A 15,675-nucleotide genomic window follows, 5' to 3' on the forward strand; every position below is an offset into this window, starting at 1 on the left:
GCTGAGGCTGATACAAACCCGACTCTCCCATCTGGATTATACTTGTCCCCATCCAGATTCCTGTAAGGACTCCTTTGTCTTCTCCCACTTTCTCCATCTCCAATTCATCTGCATTGATCCTACCACTTTCCACACCAGAGTTTCTGAAATAGCCTCCTGTTTCATCGGCCGAGGATTCTGACCTCCCCCACTACCATGGTTGATAAGATTCTCGACCGAGTCTATCGCCGTTTCTGTGCTTCGGGCCTCACCCATTCTTCCCCCGTCTCAGAAATGTAATAGGTACCCCTACAGCCTCCATGTTCAACACGTCATCTATCACCATGTCTGCAAATGCCAATGAGATCCCACTACCACATATATCTGCCCTCCTCTCCTCTCAGCATTCTGAATGGACCAATCTTTCCCGATTAAGAACATAAGAAATAGGAGGAGTAGGCCATTCGGCCCCTCGAGCCTGCTCCGCCATTCAATAAGATCATGGCTGAACTTCTACATCAACTCCACTTTCCGACACTAGCCCCATGTTCCTTGATTCCCTTAATATTCAAAAATCTATCGATCTCTGTTGAATATACTCAACGACTGAGCATCCACAGCTCTCTCGGATAGAGAATTCCAAAGATTCACCACGTTCTGAGTGAAGAACTTTCTCCTCATCTCTGTCCTAAATGGCCGAACCCTAATTCGAAGACTGTGACCCCTGGTTCTAGACTGCCCAGCCAGGGGAAACATCCTCTCGGCATCTACCCTGTCGAGCCCTATAAGAATTTTGTATGTTTCAATGAGATCACCTCTTATTCTTCTAAACTCCAGAGAATATAGGCCTAGTCTACTCAATCTTTCCTCATTGGACAATTTCCCCATTCCAGGAATCAGTCTGGTGTACCTTTGTTACACTCGCTCGATGGCAAGTGTATCCTTCCTTAGGTAAGGAGACCAAAACTCCATTTGCAGTCTCACCAGGGCCCTATATAATTGCAGTAAGACATCTTGGGTCCGAAATTTAGCCTCCCGATAAGGCCTCGCAAAATTCTCCTCAGTGGTTTTTCCGGTGGTCCCCACTTCCGCCCCACTGCTGATGAACCCTCCTAAGTGCATCATCAAAGTGCGCAGCAATCATCTCCCGCCCCGCAAGCAAAATTCACCGAAAAAAAGCCTACACCCGCCGCGTGGTGCCCCCAACAGTCTTTTCTGTCAGTACACTGTGTTTGCAATGTGTGTAAAATGGCGGTGCGGCCACCATTAAAGGGGAGGGCGCACTGCCGCGGCCGCCATCTTATTTTTTTTTTTGTCAGCCAACTGCCAGGTCAGCCCGACAATTATGCCCACGGGTTCAGCCGGTCCGCCAACAGGCAGCCTGACACCCCCTCTTGGGTGCCCGGCCGAAACCCTCCCTGGTGGCCCAGTGGACCTAACTAAAATAAGCGCAGAGCTCGCAGTGGCTCGCCCCTTTAAGTGAAGGGGGGAAGACATGACGACGCGCTAGCGTGATGACATCATCAGTGCTGGTGACCGACAGCGGTGGTCACTTCACTTGCCCCCACTTGCACCCCTCTTATGACCGATCTTCTGCTCTCCGCCCCCACTTCCGCCCCCATTATGACCGACTTCCGCTCTGCTCGAAAAAAAGACAAAGAATGAATTTTGCGCAAGAGTGTACCGCATCCACCGCGGTGGTGAAAGCACAGGAAAAACGATTCCGGTGAGGGTGAATTTCTGCCATTGCTCATACTCAAATGCTCTTGTAATAAAGGCCAACATACCACTTGCTTTCTTAATTGCTTGCTGTACCTGCATGTTAACTTTCAGTGATTGGTGTACAAGGACACCCAGATCCCTCTGAACACCAACATTTCCCAATCTCTCACCATTTAAAATACTCTGCTTTTCTATTTTTTTTACCAAAGTGAATAACTTCACATTTCTCCACATTACATTCCATTTGCCATGTTCTTGCCAGTCACTTACCCTGTCTATATCCCTCTGAAGCCTATTTGCATCCTCCTCACAACTTACATTCCCACCGAGCTTTGTATCAGCAAACTTGGATTATACAGGTTGAGCGGCCGAAATCCGGAAACCTCGGGACCGAGGCCGTTCCGGGTATTTCCGGATTTTGGAACGTCTTTGCCTGGGCCAAGGTAGGTGGGGTCGGACAGCCAAGGTAAGGGGGCGAGGTCAGCCCACCGAGGTAAGGGGGAGAGGGGGGAGCTGGGGCCGGGGCCAAGGCGAAGTCGCAGCGAAGTCTGGGCGGGCGAAGTCGGGCCGCTGAGGGCTGGGGCGAGGTCAGGCCACTGAGGGCCGGAGCGAGGTAGGGCCAGGGTGAGGTCAGGCCAGAGAGAAGTCAGGTCGCCGAGGGCCAGGGAGAAGTCAGGTCGCCGAGGTGTGAGGCGGGGGGGCCGGATTTCGGAACATTTTCCGGATGACCCCGCCACGGATCGGCTCGGTGTCCGGATTCCGGAACGTTCCAAATTTTGGAACTCCGGATTTCAGACGCTCAAACTATATTACATTGGGTCCCCTCATCCAAATCATTGATATAGATTGTGAATCGCTGAGGCCCAAGCACTGAGCCTGACGATACTCCACTGGTTACAGTCTGCCAACCTGAAAATGTTTATTCCTACTCTCTTGTTCACTCTTGCATCTCCTGCCCCTAGCACATTTCCATGCAGCGTAAGATGGGTGTGCCAGTGTTTCCAAGGTTGAGGCAGGGGAGCAAGTTGGGGCTGAGGCTGAGGCCTTCCCCTACCCTTCCCTTCCTCCACACGCTGTCAGAATACTTTGCTGGTAGGATGGTCTGCATCCTTGTGTCTTATCCCAATTAAGAGCAGCATTGTTGATTACTATGGAGGTTCACCAGCTGGTGCTGATCCTTTGATTCCCAGAAAAAAACTGAAGAAGAAAAACACCAGACTGGCTGCTTGGAAACAGTGCAGAACTAATTGAACGTGCTCTGGAGGAGGGTTTCCATCAACGATAGGTGTGACGTAAGAAGCAAATAGCACCTTTTTAGTTGAGGATAAATAAACTGGCAATATGTTGCTGGTCCTGGGAATTTGTATGACACAGAAGTTGGAGACGACATGCTGTACCACCAATCTACAACAACAGATGTTGACATTTTTATGATCAAGTCTGGCTCATGGTTTCCTCAGAACTAATCAATCCAGCAAATCTCTCAGCAGTAATTTACGCTGGAAAGAAAAACTCTCCAGAAAAATAAGAAATGGAGCCAAATTTCTGCAGTCCCTTAAAGTGGCATTCCCGCAAAGTAATGTTTTTTAAAATCTCTGAACAGCAATTACACTTTGAATAAAGTCACCAAGCATTTAGTTAACAATTAGAATTTGCAGTTGTTGGTGTAAAAGAAAGACTTCACTCCCTCGGGACGGACTACCTGATCGACACCTCTCCCTTCGCCCTCCGTATAACGACCACGGAATCAAACAAACGAAACCTTAGGTTCAACCAGCTTTATTTCGAGCAAATGCAAGGGAAGGTTCAATCGTGGAATTGGTGAAAGGTGACCATGTAGATTTGATTAAGATACAAACTGGAAAAGAAAGATGAGTCTGGAGCACTATTCCAAGCTTAACCACAACTGCAACATAAGGGACATAGGTACAAGATGATGAAAGGTATTCTTTCTGGATTGATGTCAGTAAGAACTTATCCACGGAAGGCAGGATTTAGTACCTGGATTGCCAGGTGGACAAGTGGGAAACAAAAACTGTGAAAACTGTCAGAAGGCAGTTAGGTTGTTGGGGTAAAAGGAAGACTTCTCTCCCTTGGGGCGGACTACCTGATATAGGTAATTGACATCTCGCCCGTCGCCCTCCGTATAATGACCACGGAATTAAACAAACAAAACCTTAGGTTCAACCGGCTTTATTTTGAGCAAATGCAAGGGAGGATTCAATTGTGGAACCTTTAAAATACAAGAGGTTTCAAGTATAATTTATACAGTTTTCAGAGAGGGACTATTCTCCTACAAAATCATCGATAGGTCTATTGCTTTCAGCAGAGTTACATTGATTTGTCGTCTCGTATCAGACTGGCTCTGAGTGGTACATACAATTGTCCATCTCCCATCATATGTTAATTGTGTTGTTCTGTGATTTGCACTTTGCCATTGTCTATATGATGCCTGAAGTAGTTGTTCCAAAATACTGGCTTTCTTATCTCTTCCTCAGAGACTTCTAATCAAAATTGTAACTGCTGATTGTTATGTGTTACTAAGGTTAAGGATGAATTACCCATACAGTTTTAATTCGTTATAAGTGTGCTATACCTACATAAGTGTTACACACAATAGACAATTATAATCCATACCATCACCGATTCCTCAGACTCTCCTAATAGTGATTAGTTCACCACCTTCAGCATTGTGTTCTGACCAGCTATCTGTCTGCTCTTTGCCTGCTACAACTGTATATCCCTTACACAGTCTTAAAGGGAAACACCTCTTTAGCAACAGACAGTATATAATACTATTTTTCTTGTAAAACATCTTATCAGACTTACTGTAAGCAATACCACAGGAAATCTGCTAGTACTATATTAAACGTGGTACATACAGTGCATACGACAGCATTAAAAGAGAATGGCACCTAAATTGTGAGTGCTTCTCACTAAAATTAACAATCACATTTCCATCTGACATGAGCGTCTGTTTATTTAACTACTAGACTTTGCTGAATTTAACATATATTCCACAATCCTTTTAAAAAGCAAGTCATCCAGCTTGCACTGACCAACTTCATGGGCCCAAGTTTGCCCAGGAGTTGCTCCGTTTTTTTTTGAGCAACTAGATTTATTTGAGTATCTTAAAAATCTAAATTCTGCCCATTTAATTTGCTCCAGTGTAAGTGAGTTAGTTAGGTGTTTTTTTAGTTTCGTTTTTTTTCAAAAGGGGCGTTATCAACCACTTACGCCTGTTTTGGCCATTTAAGCAAGTTTAGACAGCTAAAAGTTACTCCAAACTAAATTAGGCCAGCATATGTGGCCACTTGTGGCCGCACAGAAAAACCTTGCGGTGAGCTAAGAAATCAGCGCAGGTAAGTACATTTAAAGCACCAAGCACTAAACAAAGCATAAAAATAAGCATTCAATAACAAATAAAATATACAAGGTAGCTGAGAGGGCTTTCACCTAGCACCAACATTTACAAAGCACTAAACAACTAGATTAAAAATGAATTGGTAAACTAGCAAATACATTATAGCAAGTCCTGTAAATAAGAGTTTCAGCCAAACTATTTTACAGAATTCCTTTTGAAAGCAGAAGAAGAGTAAACTTGAATATAAATCAAACAAGAATTTAGAACCACATAATCAATCAATCAATAAATAAATAAATAAATAAACAAATAAAAAATAAAAGTCCTACCTTCAGCAAAGCTTTACTGCAGAAAAGCACTAGCAGCTGGCCCATTCGGGAGCCCATTCGGCCAGGGCGGTAAGACGCACACCGGGAGGCTAGGCTCAACACGGCATCGGTAAAGGGGGGGGAGACTGAACGCAGCATTGGTAAAGGGGGGGGGGACTGAACGCAGCATTGGTAAAGGGGGGGGACTGAACGCAGCATTGGTAAAGGGGGGGGGGGGGGGATGAGATTGAACGCGGCATTGGTAAAGGGGGGGGCTGAACACGGCATTGGTAAAGGGGGGGGGGCGAACGCGGCATTGGTAAAGGAGGGGGCTGAACACGGCATTGGTAAAGGAGGGGGCTGAACACGGCATTGGTAAAGGGGGGGGGGCAAACGCGGCATTGGTAAAGGAGGGGGCTGAACACGGCATTGGTAAAGGGGGGGGCGAACGCGGCATTGGTAAAGGGGGGGGCGAACGCAGCATTGGTAAAGGGGGGGGCGAACGCGGCATTGGTAAAGGGGGGGGGACTGAACGCAGCATTGGTAAAGGGGGGGGCGAACGCGGCATTGGTAAAGGGGGGGGGGCTGAACGCAGCATTGGTAAAGGGGGGGGAGACTGAACGCAGCATTGGTAAAGGGGGGGGCGAACGCGGCATTGGTAAAGGGGGGGGGACTGAACGCAGCATTGGTAAAGGGGGGGGAGACTGAACGCAGCATTGGTAAAGGGGGGGGCTGAACGCAGCATTGGTAAAGGGGGGGGAGACTGAACGCAGCATTGGTAAAGGGGGGGGCTGAACGCAGCATTGGTAAAGGGGGGGGAGACTGAACGCAGCATTGGTAAAGGGGGGGGAGACTGAACGCAGCATTGGTAAAGGGGGGGGCGAACGCGGCATTGGTAAAGGGGGGGGCGAACGCGGCATTGGTAAAGGGGGGGGGACTGAACGCAGCATTGGTAAAGGGGGGGGCGAACGCGGCATTGGTAAAGGGGGGGGGGCTGAACGCAGCATTGGTAAAGGGGGGGGCGAACGCGGCATTGGTAAAGGGGGGGGGACTGAACGCAGCATTGGTAAAGGGGGGGGGGACTGAACGCAGCATTGGTAAAGGGGGGGGCGAACGCGGCATTGGTAAAGGGGGGGGGACTGAACGCGGCATTGGTAAAGGGGGGGGACTGAACGCAGCATTGGTAAAGGGGGGGGCGAACGCGGCATTGGTAAAGGGGGGGGGACTGAACGCAGCATTGGTAAAGGGGGGGGCGAACGCGGCATTGGTAAAGGGGGGGGGGACTGAACGCGGCATTGGTAAAGGGGGGGGAGACTGAACGCAGCATTGGTAAAGGGGGGGGCGAACGCGGCATTGGTAAAGGGGGGGGCGAACGCGGCATTGGTAAAGGGGGGGAGACTGAACGCAGCATTGGTAAAGGGGGGGGCGAACGCGGCATTGGTAAAGGGGGGGGCGAACGCGGCATTGGTAAAGGGGGGGAGACTGAACGCAGCATTGGTAAAGGGGGGGGACTGAACGCAGCATTGGTAAAGGGGGGGACTGAACGCAGCATTGGTAAAGGGAGGGGGGACTGAACGCAGCATTGGTAAAGGGGGGGGACTGAACGCAGCATTGGTAAAGGGGGGGGACTGAACGCAGCATTGGTAAAGGGGGGGACTGAACGCAGCATTGGTAAAGGGAGGGGGGACTGAACGCAGCATTGGTAAAGGGGGGGGCGAACGCGGCATTGGTAAAGGGGGGGGACTGAACGCAGCATTGGTAAAGGGAGGGGGGACTGAACGCAGCATTGGTAAAGGGGGGGGGACTGAACGCAGCATTGGTAAAGGGGGGGGCGAACGCGGCATTGGTAAAGGGGGGGGGACTGAACGCAGCATTGGTAAAGGGGGGGGACTGAACGCAGCATTGGTAAAGGGGGGGGCGAACGCGGCATTGGTAAAGGGGGGGGGACTGAACGCGGCATTGGTAAAGGGGGGGGGACTGAACGCAGCATTGGTAAAGGGGGGGGCGAACGCGGCATTGGTAAAGGGGGGGGGACTGAACGCAGCATTGGTAAAGGGGGGGGACTGAACGCAGCATTGGTAAAGGGGGGGGCGAACGCGGCATTGGTAAAGGGGGGGGGGGGGACTGAACGCAGCATTGGTAAAGGGGGGGGGGGGGACTGAACGCAGCATTGGTAAAGGAGGGGAGGGGGAGGAAAGCTGAACGCAGCAGGGAGTGCCGATAAGGGAGCTCATTCAGCCAGGGCTAGGGGCAGCGTGTCTAGGGCCCCTCCAACACAGCCTGCAGAGATTCTGGGGGCGAGGAGACACTGCACCTGCGAGCACACTCTAGCGCGCATGTGCAGAGGTCCCGGCACTGTTTTCAGCGCTGGGACCTGGCTTCACCCCCCCCCCCCACTGCTTGTGCTGCACCACGCCAAGGCCTGCGACATGTCAAGGAGCGGGGAGAAGACCGAGGTAAGTTTTCGGTGCCATTTTTAGTGTAGACTGTCGGCGCACTTCATGGAGGTGCGGGGGAGGGGGGGGGGGGGGCAAACTTGGGCCCCATGAGAAGTCTGTTAAAAAAATTTCTTGGTAAATTGTATGATATACTATACAAGGAACACATTCTACAATGTAATTCAGAAGATATTATTCTGGTGCAAAGATGTCAAAGGTCACAAAATCAGACAGCTACTGTGTAAATGCACGAGACTCCCAAAGCAAGCGCTCTACTCAGAACTCCTTCACAGCAAACGAGCCAAAGGTGGGCAGAGGAAACGTTACAGGGACACCCTCAAAGCCTCCCTGAAAAAGTGCAACATCCCCACTCACACCTGGGAGTCCCTGGCCAAAGACCGTACCAAGTGGAGGAAGTGCATCCGGGAGGGCGCTGAGCACCTCGAGTCTCATAGCCAAGAGCATGCAGAAAGTAAGCGCAGGCAGCGGAAAGAGCGTGCGGCAAACCAGTCCCACCCACCCTTACCCTCAACGACTATCTGTCCCACCTGTGACAGGGACTGTGGTTCTCGTATTGGACTGTTCAGCCACCTAAGGACTCATTTTTAGAGTGGAAGCAAGTCTTCCTTGATTCCAAGGGACTGCCTATGATTAGATGAAATATTAGGTGAAGTCAGAGTTTAATTTTTCTTCAGATTGCAGCTCACAAACCAGATATGCTTTCTTCCCTTTATAAAAGTGTGATTATTGAAGTCACTGAGAGGTTGCAGACATTCTGGCTCTGATATTAATGGGGAGGCTGCCAATCGGCAGGGGGAAGGCCGAAGGCTTCCTTGAGGGGCCGGGGGAAGCGCTCCTGCTCCTTCTGGCCCACAAGGAAAGAGCCACTTATCTTGGTGAGATGGCAGCTCCCACCTCAGTTCGGCTACCAGGAATCCCACAGGTTGGGCCTCCCCTCACTTTTTGGTTACATTTATGTTGCTGCGCCGATTAGGTCATCAGGCCATGACTTTGGTACGTTGATTAAGCCACGCCTGCCTTAAAATTTAAAGGGGTTTCGTGATCCTGTATTTTAACTGCCTCCCTCACACCCATTTGGATTTTTTTGATGGAGGCAGAGGGCCTGGTTGAGGTACTAAATGAGTACTTTGCATCTGTCTTTGCCAAGGAAGAAGATGCTGCCAAAGTCATAGTGAAAGAGGAGGTAGTTGAGATACTGGATGGGATATAAAAATGATAAGGAGGAGGTACTAGAAAGGCTGGCTATACTTAAAAGTAGATAAGTCACCAGGACCGACTGGGATGCATCCCAGGATGTTGAGGGAAGTAAAAGTAGAAATTGCGGAGGTACTGGCCATAATCTTTCAATCCTCCTTGGATACAGGGTTGGTGCCAGAGGACTGGAAATCATAGACAGTTTCTTAAACGATAAGGGGATAAAGGGTTATGGGGAGCGGCAAGGGAAGTGGAGCTGAGTCCAGGATCAAATCAGCCATGATCTTATTGAATGGCGGAGCAGGCTCGAGGGGCCGTATGGCCTACTCCTGTTCCTATTTCTTATGTTCTTATGTTCTTATTATCTGTGCTGCAACCATTCTGATGCTAAGTGTGCCACAGAAATTGAAGTGTGACACTTGAAGGGTGGTGGATGGGAAATGTGTACTTGACATATTGGGGTAGATTTCGGTCTTCACTGCCTGGTTGGTAATCTGGTAGAGTGGGTTGTCCACCCTTTAAAGAACCTGCAGCATCTTCATTCCATTAATTTCAACGGAATGAAATTTGGGCGGATTCTGTAACGGGCAAACAATCCACGACATCAGATTGCCACCCAAGTTGTGAAAACAAAAATCTATTCCTTTTTTTAAATACAGGTTGTATCTCTCTAGTCCGGGACTCTTTAGTCCGGAAACATCCCTGGTCCGGAATCAGTCCTGGCGTGGGTGGTGTCTTGCGCTGTTTGTTGAGGTTAGCAGGCCAGGCAAGGAAAGGGAAGGGAAGGGCAGGCGGCTGACTGAGGCACCAAAGCTAGGCCCGGCCCTAGGCTCTCTCTTTCCCCCTGCCGTTCCCACCGCTCTCCCGCAGCCGCCACTGCTCAGCAGGAGGCTCGGGGCCCACTCAGGGCTCGGCGGCTTGCGGCTCAGCTCTCTCTCTCTCTCCCCACCCCGCCGTGCTGCTTCTCTCTCCAGCCCACTGCTTCTCTCTCTGGCCTGCTGTTTTTCTCGACTTCTGGATGACTAAATGCTGCGCAATAGGCTTCTGCGCAGCGCATGCGTAGAACACGTCTGGGTCGTTGTCACCAGTTGACCTCCGTGGTTCGGAAAATTCTCTGGTCCCAAGGGTGCCGGATATGGAGTGGTACAACCTGTAGTATACAAGCAAACCTCAAATGATGCTATTCACAGATTGGACCTGGGAGTGTAGGGAGTGCACAGAGAGAGCACGGACCTTGACATATGGCAGGGCTGAGAAAGGAGGGCAGTTTTTCGTGCAAGGTTATAAAGAGGCTTACTTATATTTTCCCTCTAAGTAAAGCTCAGGGCTGGGGCTGGGAAATTAAATAAAGACTGGATGAATGTAACAATTTAGAAGAATTAACAAAAAAATACAACTGAGGAAAAGGTTATGATGAAGACAAGGAAACAAAGCAGATTCAACGGGTTAAAATAAAATTAAAGAAGAATGAAGAAAGTTTGTTGCCACCTGTTAGAGTCCGAGAAAAACAAAAAGGCCTACAGATTCATACAAACTGAATGATAGACATAACCAGAAAGGGAGCTAAATAATATGGCCATGATCTCATTGAATGGCAGAACAGACTCGAGGGTCCACTCCTGTTCCTATGTTCCTTTAAGAAAGCAAGGGAATGTCAGACTTACAAAGAGAGTGAGAATGACTCAGAAATACAAATAGAGAAAGCGCAATGGATAGTGCCTCAGTGGTATATAGAGAGGGAGGGGGAACGAAAGTGTAAGAAAAACAGATGGAGGAAGCAGAGAGGGAGTTTTTTTGGAGAGAGAGATGTTTCATTTTCCCTATGAGCAATTCCACAGAAGTTGAACTTGTATTAGCAAAAAATATATAAGCAAAATCTTTCGTAAAAAATAGAATATTTAGGCCATTGGCTCTAAGCATTGCTTTGAAGTTGAATATTCTGCTGTGTTATTGCATTATTAGATCTTTTGTGCACATTTTGTACAATCCATTCACTCTCAGGCAAGTACCAGACGTTCATGGATTTGGATTTATGAGCTTCATGTGCTTTCAGTGTATATTACACTGCTGTCGAGAGCTGATAAGAGAATAGAAAATAGGCGATTAACAGAGGAACTCACCTAAATTTTAAGTGAAAGGAAACAAAAATAGACTTTGAGCTACAGCTATTCTGAAACTACAGCAAAACAATATTATTGCAAAATCACACCCGATATCACTAAAACTGGAAGAGTGAAAGTTGGGCCAAATCTGACTGTCATTCTGCAACTTTGGTTATAGCATAATGAAAATGTCAGCTGAGCACCAGTTTGAAAATGCAGTTCAGGAATCAGTGTTAGCCTTGCAAGACAATCTGCAGTTCAGGTTTGAAGTTACAATGCACTGCCTCAGGGTTAGAGGCAGATTGCTTTTATTCAGTATGCTTTAGATCAGGGGAAACATGGATGACAGGGCTTTTTAACGGATGACAGGGCTTTTTAAAAGTCTGGCTCCAACTTTAAGGGCCTTGTTCAGCAGATTACTTATATTAGAACTGATCCTTTGGCTTGCCTGTACCTGGAATTACACTACTGTAACATTCCCATTTCCCTTCTGAGAAGGACTGCAGATTCTGTTCCAAAATGCCAAACTGTAAGAGCCAACATTATTCACACTTAGGATTCTCAACAGCTATCAGACATTTTATTCAATTCTTCATTATGGGTTGAGTTTGAACTGAAGTTTCAGACGTGACAGCACAGGGCTTGGTGGACAAGAATGCTTAGCACAGTAATGCAATAAAAGCGTAAAACTCATCTTACCTGAAGGAATATAGCCATTGCTCCCGTAACTCCATGTCTTCTAAATGCCAACTCAATGTCATCACTGCCAGGATTTGAAAGATAAATCTGCATCTGTTTTATAAAGGGAAAAAAAAAATATTAGAACACATTTTTGAGTTAATATTGATTTTCTGTACTTTTCTATCTGTATGTAAATCAGAACTGTAATGGTTAAAAAAAATCAACATGAAGCAATTAAAAACCATGTAACTCTTTATTAAAGCATTAATCAGTGAAAATTGCATTAGTTAAGTCACACGCATTCAACAACAATGTCCTAGTACAACATCCAAAATCCCAGCAGAATACCTCACACATGAGAACGAAGAACACTGCATCAAAATGACCTCTGTAAAGTCATACAATTAAGAAGATAATTTCACTGTAGTAATTAAATGTGTTCAGTAATTTACTCCATATAAAAACATATTTTGGTGGTACTAATGCAGATTAGTCAGAGAGAGGACAACTGCAGTATCAAACTATAGTCGCTATCTTAAAAACCCAGTGCCATACATTCTAGTTACAAGTTGCATCTTAATATGTTTTATATCATCCAAACACACCTATACATCAGTGCAAACTTTTTGTTTCTCAAACTATAATGGCACCCATAATGGATGAAAAACGTATAGGCCCAGAAATTCCGGTTGGCTGCTTCCCGCGGGCGATCGGGTAAAAAACGTTTAAAAAATGCGCACTTACCTTATCCTGCTGCACCCACGTGAGTTCCCGGTCCTGAGGCCTCCTCTGACTGCGTGTCGCAGCGCGTGCATGTCAGGATATGCACAGGGCTGGAGCTGCAGTCACATGGCTCTGGGCAGCCAATCAGGTAAAGTATTTTCTCATTCATAATAATGGAAACTCCGTAAGTTGGAGTTCCCATTATTATGAATGAGAAACAGCCTTCAAAACACACAAAACCAATAATAAAAAAAAGGAAAAATACAGCACATATTTTTATTAATTTAAATTAAAGATATTTATGTATTTTAAATATATATATTTTTCCAATTTTTAAAAAAGTTTTAAAAATTATGGTTTAAAATAAACTTACCATAGTGGGGAGAGTTTTTAAACAATAAAATGTGTTTTTATAATTTTATTTAATAATGTTTTTGTGTATTTTAAAACTTTTATGCCTGTAAAAGTAGGCTATGCGCCTAATTTTATCAGGTGCAAGAGTTTCGAGGACATTTGCTGGGCAAGATATGGATAAATACCGCAATCTTGCCCATGCAAATGTCCTCGCTCTCGAGATACGGAAAATCTGTCAAGCTCCAGCCGTTTTTCAGCGCATGCGCATAATGCGCTGAAAACTGCCTTTTTTGTGATGCCTTCCCGAGTCAGTAGGCACTCAGTACGGACCCGAGAGGCCGGAATTTCGGCTCCATAATTTATTCACTATTGTATGTATAATGTGTTATCTAAAACAAAATTGAGTCTTCCTCCATGCATTCAAAAATGCCCTTTTATTTTTCTTGACTGCCACTGTGATGTGTTGCTCAATAATCATAGCCAGCCACCCAGTCATACAATCATGTTTCAAGAAATCATCCATGACATTATACAATTTTCAATTCTTGGTAGAATATGAAATAAGTGGTCTATTTCTCGAGGTTTGAGATTTTTCATATTTTTTTTGTTTTTAACTCCTTGCGCCTGGAGGAAACCAGGTGGGGGAGGCAGTTAAAATGGAATGGCAGACTTACCCGTTCCTTTCCCGCCCCAATCTGGCCAACTGCAATTTTAAATTGCAGGTCACATCCAATAATGTGTTTCTCTTCAGGGGACTTGGCCAATTTTGCCTCGAAGATTTCTGAACTACTTTAGTTCCAATAACAAACTACCATTTCTGTAATATTTCCTTACATCCCATCCTAATCTATGGCCCCGATTCTAACCCCAAATTCATTTTAGACAGGCGGGTAGTGGGGTGAGTTTGAAACATACTGCTGCCCCAGAAAAAAGGCAGAGTGCATTTTCATTTCCATTAGAATATCATCGGCAGGTTTCTCGCCCAATTTCCTGACACAACAGGGAACCCACTTACATTCAGAGTGCATTTTCCGGCGGGTCAGTCAGAGGCCTATTTAAAACAGCAATGTACCTCTTAAAGCATTGTCTTCTGTCTCTAGAATGAACTTTGCTGCATAAAGAAGGGGAACGGGTTGTGGAAACAGGCCCCCAGATTCTCTGAAGCCTCTCCAGAGGTCTTGCTGGAAGAGATCAGAGAGAGGAGGGAAGTTTTCTTTCCAATCAGTGACAAGAGGATCCTGAAAAACCTTGTCCACCAGGCATGGAGTCAATTTACAGGTTTTCAGCTCCATGAACATCATCCCCTGTTCATGGAGATAGTGCAAGATGTGTTTCAATGACCTCAAGAGTAACCAGGGTAAGTACAGCTCTTCATTTCTCCATCTCTCTCAACAACACATGGCAACAGTCCTTTCCCCCTCCCCCAGCACTCCCAACAATTGCCTCCTCTCTGTCACATCCTTAACCAGATACTATTAGCATCAATCATTCTCATTATAAACACACATTTACTTCATGTTTGCTCCCTTCACAGCAGCATTCTCTCCTCACTTGGTAGCTTTTGCAGAATCACCAAGTTTTCTCATGACTCCTTGCTCACTTCACACACCTGCTTTTAATTCAACACCACCCCATCTTGATTGCCTCTTGCTTCAACTCTCTCTCAGCATGTGCACAACAAACAGAAGCCCCACACATCTGTATTCTCCTTTGCAGGAGACACTTGCTAACTCCCGCTCTCTCTCTCTGCAGGACAAGATAGAACATAGCATCAGGGAGAGTAGTACAATAAGGGATGAAACTCTCCGAGCTGGAGCAGCAAGCTCTGGAGATCAATGCCCCTCCAGAGCTCACAGGAGATTTTGAGGCTGGTGGCGTCTGTGAGCAGTGTCTTTGGCCATTACTTGTCCCCCTTCATGATCCTCCAAAAATACACAAACACACATCTTGAACACATCAAGCTGCAGTGTGATGCCTGTCAGCTGCTACTGTCCAGCCTCTCAGTGCCATCCTAACTCTTGCTCCTTCTCTCTTTCCTCGAGGTCCTCCTCAATAGCCACGAGTCACAGAGGAGGAGAATCCTTCTCAGGAGATGCCACCACGCACTGCATCACTCCCAAGCATCTCCAGGGTAGGCCCTCCCAACAGGAGCCCATGTTCACAGTCTTTGCAGCTTTGCTGGAAGCTCAGACTCTGGGCTCAAACCTGTGCTCTGCCTCAGAGAGGAAGATGTCCAGCTTGGACAGATTGATGGAGTAACTATATTGGGACATTCAAGAAGTCACTCATCTTCTGCAGTCTGCTCTCCCACAGATTAGAAAAAGTGATGTGTCCCAATCTCAGGGGAAATGCAGTGGCACAGCACGAATGATGCATGTTGCCCTCTCTCAGGATGTCTGCACGTTTGCTTCCTTGTCAGTGCCAAGCATGGCACCAGAAAGCCAGCTGGGCCTAAGTTCTGGTATCTGCAGCCGTGCCCTCAAAGTCTCGAGCTCCCAGAAGTTGCCAGCCACAAGTATCACAATGATCCCCACATGAGCAACTGCAGCCTTCCATAAGCTCTGCTGAAGCCACTGGGAGAGTACTTTGTAGGAGCAGTTGAGATGGTCAACATTCTTTTAAGAAAAGCACTATCTGTTGATTATTTGGGTGGCAAAAGAATTCACTTCATTATTGTGTTTGTAATTAAAATCAACAATGTGGTCTATTGTTGGGCAATCAAGGCACCTGAATATTTGCTTCAAAATGCCAATCGTTTACTTTATGATGTTTCGGGTGGTCTCATGGCT

At 46.9% G+C, this 15,675-nt stretch overlaps 1 protein-coding gene across 1 annotated transcript in view; it reads right to left on the reverse strand.

The window, feature by feature from the left end:
- The window catches only part of LOC139276752 (receptor-type tyrosine-protein phosphatase gamma-like), an 824,375-nt gene that overhangs the window by 320,060 nt on the left and 488,640 nt on the right, over window positions 1–15,675 (reverse strand). The window contains exon 5 of the mRNA XM_070894762.1: window positions 11,828–11,920. Coding sequence (XP_070750863.1) covers window positions 11,828–11,920 — 93 coding nt within the window. The remainder of the gene's footprint in view (window positions 1–11,827; window positions 11,921–15,675) is intronic.

This window comes from Pristiophorus japonicus, chromosome 12, assembly GCF_044704955.1.
Source record: "Pristiophorus japonicus isolate sPriJap1 chromosome 12, sPriJap1.hap1, whole genome shotgun sequence".
In the NCBI taxonomy this organism is placed as follows: domain Eukaryota; kingdom Metazoa; phylum Chordata; class Chondrichthyes; family Pristiophoridae; genus Pristiophorus; species Pristiophorus japonicus.